Source organism: Salvelinus namaycush, chromosome 23, assembly GCF_016432855.1.
Source record: "Salvelinus namaycush isolate Seneca chromosome 23, SaNama_1.0, whole genome shotgun sequence".
In the NCBI taxonomy this organism is placed as follows: domain Eukaryota; kingdom Metazoa; phylum Chordata; class Actinopteri; order Salmoniformes; family Salmonidae; genus Salvelinus; species Salvelinus namaycush.
The window spans coordinates 31411323-31426655 of record NC_052329.1 but is presented as its reverse complement, the minus strand read 5'-3'; the positions used below and the strand labels follow the sequence as shown (position 1 = coordinate 31426655).

The window sequence follows — 15333 nt, the reverse complement described above, 5'->3', positions numbered from 1 at the left end:
CTGCTGTAAGTGGGGAAACTGGGAGCGCTGACGGCATCCTGGGGATAATTATAGTGTGTGTGTGCACCAGCACAGAGAGTCCTCTCTTTCAACTGTATATGTTGAGACTGGGTGACGAGGCATCGGCTTGCTCTGACCACGTAAAGGGGAATCAGTGAGCGACTGTGTCACAAGGGCTGGGTTTGTGGGAGGGGGAAAAGAAAGACTTCAATAAAGACAGAAATAGAGACAGACACAAAGTTAGATTTCCTATTGTATTAGTGTGAGTGGAAACAAGAGGAGGAAAGAGAGTAAGGGAGAAAGACAGGAAGGATAGGGAAAGAAACACACACAATGGATGGAATGTGCTGATGGTTGTGTGAGCAGGTGGCCAGCTTCCTTAGAAGTTCGAGCCCATTCTTCCAAAACACAGAGCGTCACCCAGGGAGCTGCATTTCACCATGCCTCTTTCTCAGCCCCCCTATGCTCGATCCTGTGATTACGGGCCTTCGACGGCAGCTTTCAAACAAGATATCTGCACACGGAAGTGGCAAGAGTAAAGTTGCTAGGGTTATCTATATATTTTGGGTTGCCTTGAGGACAGAGGGAAACAGAGAGAAGGAAACTGTGAACGATTCAAATGTGTATGCCTCAGTGACTGTGCAAGCAAATGACTAATGTCTCAAATAAACATGCACAAACAGAACGGAGCTGGGCTGATTGGTGTACAGTGTCCTAATTCAATGATTTAAATTACGCTCGTATAAATAATACGAGGAAAAATATCTAGGGATATGGCCAGGGGGAGGAGAAGTAAAAAAAAATATGAACATAGATTACTTGTGGTGTTACTTACGGGGGAAAGTTCCATCATAGCATAATGTAAGCATAAGTGTCTACTTCCTGGTAGTGATGTAATAATACATGGAGGATGCCATGACAATGCGTGTTGCTTGAGGCGACTGGATGAGCCAACCTTCAGCATGGACATTACCAAACAGATTCCTGCTATTCTATGGCCCCCATTGTCCCGAGGACAAACTCAATATAGCTCCTATCGTCGGAACAATAGCAACGCTCTCCCTTTCGTGCTGTTGCACTGCAAAGTGACCTGCCTAAACCAGTATGGAGACATGTTTACACAAAAACACAGTATGTGATGCAACACAAGATGTTGATCGGTTTGTCGCTGCGCCACATGATTTAAGAAAAGCAGGCGGTGTCCACAGACCCACTTCTGTTTACCAAGTTCAACTTCAAGTAGAGGGCTAGTTTAGTGTTGTTCTACTAATGTCTTGTGCATTTGTATCCAGGACTCTGCACTGAATGTAAATATTTATCAAAACCCAACAAATATACAGTGGACTATAGGCTAGTGATACATGACTGTAGGATATAGGCTAGTGATACATGACTGTAGGATATAGGCTAGTGATACATGACTGTAGGATATAGGCTAGTGATACATGACTGTAGGATATAGGCTAGTGATACATGACTGTAGGATATAGGCTAGTGATACATGACTGTAGGATATAGGCTAGTGATACATGACTGTAGGATATAGGCTAGTGATACATGACTGTAAGATATAGGCTAGTGATACATGACTGTAAGATATAGGCTAGTGATACATGACTGTAGGATATAGGCTAGTGATACATGACTGTAGGATATAGGCTAGTGATACATGACTGTAAGATATAGGCTAGTGATACATGACTGTAAGATATAGGCTAGTGATACATGACTGTAGGATATAGGCTAGTGATACATGACTGTAGGATATAGGCTAGTGATACATGACTGTAGGATATAGGCTAGTGATACATGACTGTAAGATATAGGCTAGTGATACATGACTGTAGGATATAGGCTAGTGATACATGACTGTAGGATATAGGCTAGTGATACATGACTGTAGGATATAGGCTAGTGATACATGACTGTAGGATATAGGCTAGTGATACATGACTGTAGGATATAGGCTAGTGATACATGACTGTAGGATATAGGCTAGTGATACATGACTGTAGGATATAGGCTAGTGAGATGAAACACCGTGCAGGGAAAAATAACTTCTGAGAAACCATGTTCTTGAAAAACAAAATTCAGGCGGCAAACCTGACTCACTGATTCCCTTGTTATCAATTGCCAAAGTTATTAGACGGTTATTTTTCAATGCCAAAGTTATTAGACAGTTATTTTTCAGTGCCAAAGTTATTAGACGGATATTTTCAGTGCCAAAGTTATTAGACGGTTATTTTTCAATGCCAAAGTTATTAGACGGATATTTTTCAGTGCCAAAGTTATTAGACGGATATTTTCAGTGCTAAAGTTATTAGACGGTTATTTTCAGTGCCAAAGTTATTAGACGGTTATTTTCAGTGCCAAAGTTATTAGACGGATATTTTTCAATGCCAAAGTTATTAGACGGATATTTTTCAATGCCAAAGTTATTAGACGGATATTTTTCAATGCCAAAGTTATTAGATGGTTATTTTCAGTGCCAAAGTTATTAGACGGTTATTTTCAGTGCCAAAGTTATTAGACGGATATTTTCAATGCCAAAGTTATTAGACGGTTATTTTCAGTGCCAAAGTTATTAGACGGTTATTTTTCAATGCCAAAGTTATTAGACGGTTATTTTTCAATGCCAAAGTTATTAGACGGTTATTTTTCAATGCCAAAGTTATTAGACGGTTATTTTCAGTGCCAAAGTTATTAGACGGTTATTTTCAATGCCAAAGTTATTAGATGGCTGTGCAGGGCAGCTGGACGCCACCATGAATCTGCTGGTGGGGGCCCGTCTGAGAGGATCAGCCTCTGTGAAGCAGACATGTTACATAATAGTGCTGCTAATGTGGACCAGAGCTACTGTGAGTGCCACAAAGTATACATTCAGCGTCCACAAACACACCCCACCGAGGGGATGTCATATTATCATTTAAATGACATGATGAATCGCCATGCGTGAACATACCATCCAAATCAAACACAGTCCCACATCCCTTGAGACTGTCTGTAATTGAATTGAGGAGAACAGAGCGCATCAGCTGTTCACCTGAGCTCTAAAGATAATAATCAGATAAGCCCGTCTCTCCTCTCCTCCCCCGCCTCCTCCTTGCTCTTTCTCTCTTCAGTCATATCCCCCTCCCTTCTATCTAGCACTTTCTCCCTCTCTCGCACGCCCATAAATTACTTCCTGGTCCATTCCCTTGGCAGTGGCCCTACGTCACTGTTGCCATGCCAACCCCGGTACCAAAGCCAGACTCTCTAGTCCTTGTCCCATCCCCAGGCCAGTCTCTTCCCAGGGGAGTTACTCCACCCCACCCCACCCCACCTCTGCCCTGCCTTGCCTGCCACCCTCAGCACATGACAGGCCAGGGGGTGGGACAGCCCATCGACAGTATGCATCTGTCTAATGCAGGCCTCCCTCCCTCCTCCCTCCCACCCTGTCCGTCACACCGGAAGCCGCTCTCGCTCTGAAGCAGAAAACAGAGAGAGAACAACAAGGCAGAATTAATCAACTATGAGCTCCCTCTGGGTTTTCGCCTGTTTTGCATGTGGATTTGCACAAAGCAGTTTACTAAGTTGTCTCTCTCTCGCTCTCGTTCTCTCTGTGTGTCATTGTGGGTCGAAGTTACTGGGGGGGGTCAGTCAGTGGTGGACACAGGCAGTTGTTGAACACAAGGCTGTGTTTTTGTCTGGGCCGCATCCCTGCGGGCCTCACTCGGACCATTTAATCCAGGCCTTGTGTCCGAGCTCTCGCCTGAACAATCACACGCACAGTCGCATACACACACACAGGCAAAGTATGCCTGCACAGGACACACACATATACACTCGCTATACCCACACACAGACATTTTTGTAAATTGCTTCAACAAATATTTTACACAACCACATTGCGCACGTACAGTCGCACACAAGCACACACCTCCTCCCCCTGACCACACTGTCATGAGACCAGAGAGAGAGCCAGAGAGAATGCGAGCGAGAGAGGTAAACGGAACACACAGTATCCCCTCTGAAATGACTAAGCAGAGCCACTGAATGACCTCCTCTTTCTCTGAAAGAGACGTCTATCCACGCCAACGGCCAACCCAGCCGTCGCCCATGAATGACTGTTCCCTCCCTCCCTGCATAAACAATAACATCTGATGCAAGTGCCACAGCCTACTGTCTCTAACCCCCACCCCACCAATAGAATACCCCTCCACCCCTCCCTCCCTGCTCTAAACCTCTCCCCACACACCCCAGCCCCCCTTAATGTCCCTGTGGGACCCAGGCTGCTCCTCTGGGAAAGGGGATGTGATTAAGCAGAGGAGAGGCCTTTCATGTTGGACACTGTGGTTAGGGGCGTTCCAAGGCCCCGGCTGTTGTCAACATGGCCCCTCAACAGAGACCTCGTTACAAGCCCATCTAAAACCACACAGTCACTTTGGAAGGAAGGGCCTGAGAATACACTGGGCCTGGTTGGGACTGTCTGGTTTCCAAGGTGTCTTGTGAACCAATAATGCATCAACAACATCTGTCTGGCCAGCAGCCCCAGGGGCCAGGGCTCAGGTGAGGGGTGCCCAGGGGCCAGGACAATTTCTAAAATGTATTTAACCTTTATTTAACTAGGCAAGTCAGTTAAAAATAAATTCTTATTTACAATGACGGCCTACCCCGGGCTAACCCAGACGACGCTGGGCCAATTGTGCGCCACCATATGGGACTCCCAATCACGGCTGGTTGTGATTCAGCCTGGAATCAAACCAGGGTCTGTAGTGATGCCTCTAGCACTGAGATGCAGTGGCTTAGACCGCTGCGCCACTCGGGAGCCTACAATCTATCCGGATTGAGTTTGCCCTGTGTAGCACCTACATGCATGGAGGGTAGATTGGGTTCAAAGTTCAAACACACATTGGTGACTGTATGTGGCCAAATTGGTATGGCATAATTCCAGCCAGCCTCAGCTAAAATATACATTCAGTTTAAGATAGCACACACTTAGATTCACTTTTCATTTAAGTGTTTGAATGATCCATGAACGGTAATAATAAGCAATAGCTTCTTTCAGGACTGCACCTCATGTTTATTTGACCATAGTTTAGGACTGGATGTCCTATAATGTAACTGTAACACTGAGAAGGTGACAGATTAAAATCTACACAGAGCATGAGGTAGTACAACCTTGTTTGGCAAGAAGCAATAAAACTCATTCAAGTCACATGCCTATCCAGAACTACAGCAACTGATTTCAATTGTTTCCTGTAAAGGGTAGCAACAACAATCAATAGATCCCAAACAGAAATGACACCACAGTCCATGTCTGCATCCCAAAATGGCACCCTATTCCCATAGGGCTCTGGTCAAAAGTAGTGTACTACAGTGCCTTCAGAAAGTATTCATACCCCTTGACTTATTCCACATTTTGTTGTTACAGACTGAATTCTAACTGATTAAATTAACTTTTTTCCCCTCACCCATCTACACCCAATACCCCATAATGAAAAAGTTAAAACATGTTTTCAGAAATGTTTGCTAATTTATTGAAAATGAAACACAGAACTATCTCATGTAAATAAGTATTCACACCCCTGAATCAAAACATGTTAGAATCACCTTAGTCATCAATTACAGCTGTGAGTCTTTCTGGGAAGTCTCTAAGAGCTTTGCACACCTGGATTTTGCAATATTTGCACATCATTTTTTTATTTTTCCAGCTGTCAAGTTGGTTGTTGCTAGATGGCCATTTTCAAGTCTTGCAATAGATTTTCAAGACAATTTAAGTCAAAACTGTAACTAGGCCACTCAGGAACATTCAATGTCGTCTTGGTAAGCAACTCCAGTGTATATTTGGCCTTGTGTTTTAGGTTATTGTCCTGCTGAAAGGTGAAGTTGTCTCCCAGTGTCTGTTGGAAAGCAGACTGAACCAGGTTTCCTCTAGTGTTTTGCCTGTGCTTAGCTCTATTCAGTTTATTTTTATCCACAAAAAAAAATCCCTAGTCCTTGCCGATGACAATCATCCCATAACATGATGCAGCCACCACCATGCTTGAAAATATGAAGAGTGGTACTCAGTGATGTGTTGAATTGGATTTGCCCCAAACATAACACTTTGTATTCAGGACAAAGTTAATTTCTATGCCACATTTGTTTTCTTCAGTTTTACTATAGTGCCTTGTTGCAAACAGGATACATGTTTTGGAATATTTGTATTCTGTAAATGCTTCCATCTTTTCACTCTGTCTTTTAGGTTAGTATTGTGTAGTAACTACAATGTTGTTGATCCATCCTCAGTTTTCTCCTATCACAGCCATTAAACTAAGTAACTGTTTTAAAGTCACCATTGGCCTCATGGTAAAATCCCTGAGTGGTTTCCTTCCTCTCCGACAACTGAGTTAGGAAGGACGCCTGTGTCTGACTAGGTGTATTGATACACCATCCAAAGTGTAATTAATAACTTCACCATGCTCAAAGGGATATTAAATGCCAGATTTTCTTTTTTTCATCTACCAATAGGTGCCCTTCTTTGTGAGGTATTGGAATACCTCCCTGGTCTTCGTGGTTGAATCTGTGTCTGAAATTCACTGCTCGACTAAAAGATCTTACAGATAATTGTCTGGGGTACAGAGATGAGGTAGTCATTCAAAAATCATGTTAAACACTATTATTGAGTGTTTTTGAGTCAATGCAACTTATTATGTGACTTGTTAATAAGCAAACGTTTACTCCTGAACTTATTTAGGCTTGCCATAACAAAGGGGTTGAATACTTATTGACTCAAGACATTTCAGTTTTTCATTTTTTAAAATTAATTTGTAACAGTTTTGAAAAACATAATTCCACTCTGACATTATGGGGTATTGTGTTTAGACCAGTGATACAAAATCTCAATTGAATCCATTTTAAATTCAGGCTGTAACACAACAAAGTGTGGAAAAAGTCAAGGAGTATGAATACTTTCTGAAGGGAATAGGGTGCCATTTAGGACGCACTCTATGGGCAGCAATTCATAAACTGGATTACTGCATATATTCTGACCCCTGGATGAACAGAATGAAAACCTCTCTTCCCATCATCCTTCAACAGTGTGGGAAAATATCCCGCCCCCATCTGTATTAATTCCTTTAATATCTTAATGATACCCACTACACTCTGATACACAAACATACTGTCAGGCAGCATCCTTATCTCGAGTGCCGCAGCGGGCTAAGGCACTGCATCTCAGTGCTAGAGGCGTCACTGCAGTCCCTGGTTCGATTCTAGGCTGCATCACATCCGGCCGTGATTGGGAGTCCCATAATGCGGCACACAATTGGCCCAGCATGGCCCAGGTTTGGCCGGGGTAGGCCGTCATTGTAAATAAGAATGTAATCTTAACTTACTTGCCTAGTTAAATAAAGTTTAAATAAATACAAATAAAATATCCCGTTCTCTACAACACACACACACCAACGCGGGCACACACACACACACACACTCCGTCTGTGCTCTTTGGTTCTGCCTCATCTCATTGTCGCTTGCTTTCTCAGGATCCCAGCTCCAGTACCCTGGCCCCCTGGAGGCCCCCACCCCCTCTAGGTTCGGCTGTCCCCATTGTTCGTCTGTCTGGAATGCTGCTCCTGACTGAAGGGGCCTGATAGAGGGATAACAACCCCTCCCGCCTCGTCCCTGCCTGCATCCCTCTCCCAGCGCCGGATGGCTGACTCCTGAATCCCTTTTGGTTCTTAAAGTAGCACCAGACTCTTTTGAAGGGGCCCTACACGGTCAAGGATTACACGCCCCCCACCCCCCCACACACACACACACGCTCATGACAAAGCTTGAGAAAATCTTGACATCCTCCAGATAAAGGTTAAATAAAATAAATAAAGACCAGAGAGAGAGGTGGAAGATGAGGTGAATGGGGGTACAGAAAGGCTAAAGGGTGGGTGAGATGTGAGGGATAGAAGTGATGTGAAGGATGGGGTGGTTGGAGACATGGAGGTGGAGGCCTATCACTGAGAGATGGATATCGGGGTTTAAAGTTAAAGGGCCTGGTGTGGAATAGGTCAGAGGTCGGGACTGGGAATGAGTGAGAGGTAGAGTGAGGGGTGGGGTAAGAAGGAGACATAGGTGGTGGGAGGTTGAAAGGGGAGAAGTAGATGAGACATGGGGGGGGTTAGAATTTAGGGATATGAGATAGGCATGGGTTGGTAAGTGGTTGGGGGTGTTTCAGATACATGGAGCGGTTGTTTAAGGATGGGTGCAAGTGTCTGTCCTGCTCATGGCTCTGTGGACCATGCTGAAGCTGCTGGGAAAATACACTGTGTGTGTGTGTGTTTCAGCTGCCGGGGATCCCCCATGCAGTCCCTAATGGGATTAGAGGGAGAGTGAGTGAGTTTGGGGGGGCGGTGGGCCAACATGGAGCATTGCTGCTGCTGCCCTGCTGTCACTGTCAGATTAAAGCCTGCAGATTGCAACCAGATTACCCCAAGAGTACTGCAGCATGGCAGCTGGCTGGGAGGGGGCGGAGCCTGGGCCCTTAAATCACCTGCCGCCGCTTGGGTGTGGGACACTAGCTAATGTGTGGGGCCCAGCCTCCAGAGAGACACCAGAGAGTACATCTGTGGTTACCCTGCATCGCCTGAAGAGAGAAGGGAGGGAGGGAGGGAGGCAATAAATAAAGTAGGAATAAAGTGGGGCAGGTGACTAATAGAGAGGAGGTCAGAGTGTGCGATGAGAGAGGGAGGGCGAAAAAAAGACAGGGTGGGACAGGGGAGTGTTGCAATACGAGAGAGAGAGAGAGAGGAGAGGAATGAGAGAGAGAGTCACCTGGTGCTCTGGTCTAGTGTGTCCTGAATGGGAGGAGAATAGTGCTGACATGACAACCGTCTGCCCGTTGCGCTACTGCAGCAGTATCCATCCACCAGTGCACCTCTGCATGCAGAGATCACAAAATGCCCCCCCGTCCTCCTCCCTCCCTGCCTGCATCCATCCCCAGTCCCCACCAGGCAACCACTCAACACTGGGGGTGCATCGTTAATGGCCCTCTATTCCCAACAAAAGTAGTGCACTATATAGGGAACAGGGTGCCATTTGGGACGCAGCCTGGACCAGCCGGCATTTATAAGATATATTCTTCAAGAATCAATGGCTACAGTATATAACTACTTTAAAAGTCCAAAATGGATATACTAATCGAAACCTATTTAACCCTATGGTGGCCACTTGATCACTGAAAACTTGAAGACGGGAGTTTCTTGCAACAATTACAAAACGTCTACAAATATGTTAACCTTACAAAGCGCAAAGCGATACTAGCTAACTAATTGTGAACAGTATAATTTGCAGTGGTTGGTGCCAGCCATATCTGTATCCGCGGCTGACAAATAATACCTTACACAGAGCCACAATCGATAGCTGTGTGTTTTAAATGGATTCAATTGTCCTAAGTAAGAGCCTGCTCCTGTTGTGCTGACAGGGTGGAAGCACAACGAGGCTAAAGTTTGGTCAACAGATGACGGTTTGGTCCGAATATGTGCAACAGACAAAGATCACCTCGTCAGATGTCTGTGAGAAGATGGTTGATCAAAACATGTTCGCCTAGCAACAGGGTAGCATGAGTGTGATGTCATCTGCATCAATTCTCACATGGGAGGTGTGAATGCCTCACCATGCTCATCAGCACGTATGGACCCTCTCAGTAGCAACTGGACTGATTATGATGGGTGACTGGAGTTGCGTCTCAAATGGCACCCTATTCCCTATATAGTGCACTATACAGTGCATTCGGAAAGCATTCAGACCCCTTCACTTTTTTCCACATGTTGTTACGTTACAGCCTTATTCTAAAATTGATTAAATCGTTGTTTTCCCTCATCAATCTAAACACAATACTCCATAATGACAAAGCAAACACTGTTTAGAAATTTTAGCACATTTCTTAAAAATAAAAAAATAAAATATCCCATTTACATAAGTATTCAGACCCTTTACTCAGTAATTTGTTGAAGCACCTTTGGCATTGATTACAGCCTCAAGCTTTCTTGGGTATGATGCTACAAGCTTGGCACACCTGTATTTGGTGAGTTTCTCCCATTCTTCTCTGTAGATCCTCTCAAGTTCTGTCAGGTTGGATTGGGAGCGTCGCTGCACAGCTATTTTCAGGTCTCTCCAGAGATGTTTGATCGGGTTCAAGTCCGGGCTATGGCTGGGCCACTCAAGGACAGTCAGAGACCTGTCCCAAAGCCACTCCTGCGTTGTCTTGGCTGTGTGCTTAGGGTCGTTGTCCTGTTGGAAGGTGAACCTTCGCCCCAGTCTGAGGTCCTGAGTACTCTGGAGTAGACTTGACGCTTAGCATTCAGGCCAAAGAGTTCTTGGTTTCATCAGACCAGATAATCTTGTTTCTCATGGTCTGAGTCCTTTAGGTGCCTTTTGGCAAACTCCAAGCGGGCTGTCATGTGCCTTTTACTGAGGAGTGGCTTCCGTCTGACCACTATACCATAAAGGCCTGATTGGTGGAGTGCTGCAGAGATGGTTGTCCTTCTGGAAGGTTCTCCCATCTCCAGAGGAACTCTGGAGCTCTGTCAGAGTGACCATCGGGTTGTTGGTCACCTCCCTGACCAAGGCTCTTCTCCCCCGATTGCTTAGTTTGACCAGGTGGCCAGCTCTAGGAGGAGTCTCTGTGGTTCCAAACTTCTTCCATTTAAGAATGATGGAGCCCACTGTGTTCTTGGGGACCTTCAATGCTGCAGACATTTTTGGTACCTTTCCCCAGGTCTGTGCCTCGACACAATCCTGTCTCGGAGCTCTACAGACAATTCCTTTGTCCTCATGGCTTTGTTTTTGCTCTGACATGCTTTGTCAACTGTGGGACTTTATATAGACAGGTGTGTGCCAATCTAAATTATGTCCAATCAATTGAATTTACCACAGGTGGACTCCAATCAAGTTGTAGAAACATCTCAAGGATGATCAATGGAAACAGGATGCACCAAAGCTCAATTTTGAGACTCATAGCAAAGAGTCTGAATACTTACGTAAATAAGGTATTTCTGTCTTTTCTTTTTAATATATTTCAAAAAACCTGTTTTCGCTTTGTCATTATGGGGTATTATGTGTAGATTGATGAGGATTATTTGTTTTTAAATCCATTTTAGAACAAGGCTGTAATGTAGCAAAATGTAGAAAAAGTCAAGGGGTCTGAATAGTTTCCGAATGCACTTTAGGGAATAGGGTACAAAAGGGACGCACAATGGGAATAAGCCTGTATGATGTGTGGTCAAACCAAGCTCAACCCTGCTGTTCAATTGCCTCAAAACGAGGAGGGACATACATACACGATTCAATACATGTCTCTGTCCTACATTGGTTTTGTCTGAAGAAAGCCTACTACAGCCATACGAGGTCGGGCCAGCATACTAATCTGATTACAGCTTCTCTACGCAATGAATCTATACATAGGCTCCGTCTGCCCATGATCTCTGAGCACACTGGACAGTTATGTGCATCGCGCCATGCTTAAATAGAAATCCACTTAGTTCCACTGAGGGGCAACACATGATACAGCAGCACAGTCCTACAGTTCTCTCTCATGTAGGCCTATGGACAGCAACATTATCATTGCATAGTTGTCAATGTTCCAAAATCATTGCCCCCATCACTCCCATAGATTTGTAACTAGTGGTGGCTAAAGTTAGCTGAAGTTTGTAATGGCTGTTTAGAGAAAACAGAACTATGGATTATAGGGATGTGCATATTTCCCTTTTAAGAAGATTCAATATGCATCTAAATACATGAACTCCGATACAGGAACGACATGTTTTGGTTTGAAACGATTGGGTGCGATTAGAGAATGTGTGTGTGTTTGTGTGGTGTGTAAATGATGTATGTCTTTGCTGTATGTACTGTAGGCACCTGAGCAGTGCCATAAGGGAGGCTAGGCATCTACAACCCCACTACCACTATCAGATTATTGGGGCAATGTAGACTGTTTTTTGTCCCCCCACTTTGGTTCTGAAATCACCATCACCTACTAATTAACTTGTCATTTTTGCAGTTGAAGTGTTTTAGCTAGTAATGTATCAATATTTATTGTTTACAAATTAGCTATGACAAAGCCAATGAATATATAGCACAATTTTGGACGTCACCCCCAACTCAAAATTGAATGGCTATGACTGTTTGGAAGTTTTTATGGAGTGATCTTCTCTTCTCCTCTCGCTTCGGCTATGCAGTGCCGCCTCGCACATGTGATTGCTGTGCTTGTTATGAAATGATCAACTTTATCCTGTATATAAAAGAAATGACCATATACATTGATTGTATAAAGCAAAACGACCAAAACTATTGCTGATGGTGAACCTGACCAATCAGCAGGTAGAGCCAGAGGAGAGTTGTGTCTCCAGTAGATTACTTATGTGTTCGTTTTTTTGTGTAATTTTTACCCCCTTTTTCTTCCCAATTTCGTTATTATGATCTTGTCTTATGGCTGCAACTCCCCAACGGGCTCGGGAGAGGCGACGGTCGAGTCATGCGTCCTCCGAAACATGACCCGCCAAGCCGCGCTTTAAACAGAGCATAGATAACAATAACCTAGCAAATGACATAGGTTCAACTAATAAAGCCTAATATCATGCAAGGCATTTTAGCATTAGAATGCTGAAGGTGCCGCGTGTAAATCGCTACATCTCCAATGGATAACAGTTTCTCCTGTATCTGAGAAATAGACTACTTTCACAGTTAGGAACCATCTCAAATCCAAATGGTAAAATCCCGAACTTCCCCTTTAAATGGCCCTGAAATCACTGGTATGTATGCAGCAAAATTATTAGTGCAATCCGGGATCCTTGGGATGTCCCTACCCTAAACCCTGACACCTACCCCAGTGTTTCCCAAACTCGGTCCTCGGGACCCCAAGGGGTGCACATTTGAGTTTTTTGTCCTAACACTACACAGCTGATTCAAATGATCAAAGCTTGGTGTTTAGTTGATTATTTTAATCACCTGAGTAGTGCGAGGGCAAAAACCAAAACGTGCACCCCTTGGGGTCCCGAGGACCGAGTTTGGGAATCCCTGCCTTACCCCAACCATAACCATAACCATTTTAAATTTCAACTTCAATGGGGTAGGGACACCCCAAGGATTCTGGATAGCAAGTACCGCAGCAAAACCATCAAACCATCCCAGACACTATAAGCCTCCTAGAACTTAGAACTAGGTCAAAGGTCAGGTCATTGCATCATCTCACTGGCCAAATGTCCACTAAAACAATCACACAGGAGTCCACTTCCTGTCACGGTATATTGATATTAGCCTAGTTGTTTAGCCTAGATAGTAGCCTAGGTGTTGAGAAAGTTATCAGCTGTGTAGGAATAGTGCAGACAGAGCGCAGGTCAGCATAATATAGTCAATATCAAAAACAAAAACCATGACGTTAGGAAGGTTACATTCAAGCTGTTACATTCAAGCTAACCATCATTATCTCATGACATGAAGAGAATGGTTCTCAATGTCTCTTGATGCTGTTTGTGTCTTGCAAAACTGTGTGACGTCGCATGCTTTGTTAGGCCTCGTTGCCGGAAAATACCTTTAATCATTGCATCTCCAAACTGTTTCTCATGACAACCACACAACAGCACTCACCTTCTGTAGGCTGGTCGGGTTGAGCTGGTTTTTGTCAATGATCTTTATTGCAACCTGAAACGGCGAGAGACAAATCATTACGATCAGTGATACCAAAACAGTGACATATTCAAGAGCATTAGTAGATCTCAAAGCTCAAACTCCAAAACAAACCAACAGGCCATAAGGCCCCATAAATGGCTTAACAGCGTGATTTGTCTCGGTCAAAGTGTGAGTGAGACTAGGACTGTAAATGTATGTGGTTCACTACACACTGCCCTCCAAATGATCCCATTCCATGTCATTAGGTTGAACTTTATGGCAATCCTGTGTAATTATACACCTAAAAATGTGGGTCATGACTTTGGCTAACGTTAAATTATGTTTACAACTACACAGGCCTTAAAAGTCATGACAGACTAAGACAAACCCAGTCTTGTTCTGTCCAAAATGTAAGGGATCATCTCTAAAACTACAACTACCATCCATCCATCCCATATATTCCATGCTCTCACCACAACCAGCCTGTCAATTTGCCTATTACAAACCTCATTGGCCGTGTGCACTATTCCTACCAGCCTAACCCCATTCTTCAGTCAAGTCCCGACTTCTCTACCCAAGCCTCACCCCTCAGTCTAGCCCATCTACACCTCCAGCTCCCCAGCCCAGTCAAGCCTCACCCCTCAGTCTAGCCCATCCACACCTCCAGCCCCCCAGCCCAGTCAAGCCTCACCCCTCAGTCTAGCCCATCTACACCTCCAGCCCCCCAGCCCAGTCAAGCCTCACCCCTCAGTCTAGCCCATCTACACCTCCAGCCCCCCAGCCCAGTCAAGCCTCACCCCTCAGTCTAGCCCATCCACACCTCCAGCCCCCCAGCCCAGTCAAGCCTCACCCCTCAGTCTAGCCCATCTACACCTCCAGCTCAGTCCAGTCTCACCTCTTTGCCCGTCAAGATGTGCCTGGCCAGCTTGACCTTGGCGAAGTTGCCCTTGCCGATGGTCTTGAGCAGACGGTAGTTGCCGATGTGCGGCTGCTCGTCCGAACATGAGGCGATAGAGTTCCGGCATCGTGCTCCAAGTGATCTGCTCGACCAACCGGTGCTCTTCTCCGAGCGGCTTGTCGAGAGAGAGGTATGCTGGGAAAGAGAGAGGGGTCATAAACAAAATGCAAAACAATCTAGCTGCATCGCATCTTGACATCAATGGCGTGAAATCACATTCTGGGCCAATAGATGATTCTAGAACACATACAAGTGATTTAAGCACACATCATCTAAGAAATTCTGGTGATCTAGAACCCCCAAATGTCTACACGTCTGAAACTACCAAAGGCAACATTTGTAATGGTTTTGTGTAATGGAATTGTTCATGTCGATTGTTGAGTGGCCATGAGTAATGCATCAGTGTCGGTTGAGAAAAACCTGTTGATGGGATTAGAGAACGCTATTGGGCTGATAGTAAATACTGAGCAGCACCAAGCTAGCTAACAGGCTAACACATTAACACGTATGGGTTAGCAGTGGCTCATGAGGCCTATGGAAGCCAAGGAAGGCAGCTAATCTCATTCCATCCCACATTGCTGGCATTCTTCACACGCATGCTCCTCAGGTTATAGAATAGAAACGAGTGTCGTGGCCCAATTTGGCATCTCCTAATCGATCTGCTCTGGAATGCTTGACACTACACTGTAGCGCACGGAAAGCTGCGTTCACACGCCAACGCGACATGCCGGCTCAACATTCCTCCTACACAGAGC

General features: G+C 44.9%; 1 protein-coding gene across 1 annotated transcript in view; it reads right to left on the bottom strand.

The window, feature by feature from the left end:
• The window catches only part of LOC120018785 (MAP/microtubule affinity-regulating kinase 4-like), a 47587-nt gene that overhangs the window by 20287 nt on the left and 11967 nt on the right, over positions 1 to 15333 (bottom strand). Inside the window, exons 2-3 of the mRNA XM_038961996.1 lie at positions 14516 to 14713; positions 13600 to 13653 (exon numbers count right to left, since the gene is read on the bottom strand). Of these exons, the coding sequence (XP_038817924.1) occupies positions 13600 to 13653; positions 14516 to 14713 (252 nt within the window). The remainder of the gene's footprint in view (positions 1 to 13599; positions 13654 to 14515; positions 14714 to 15333) is intronic.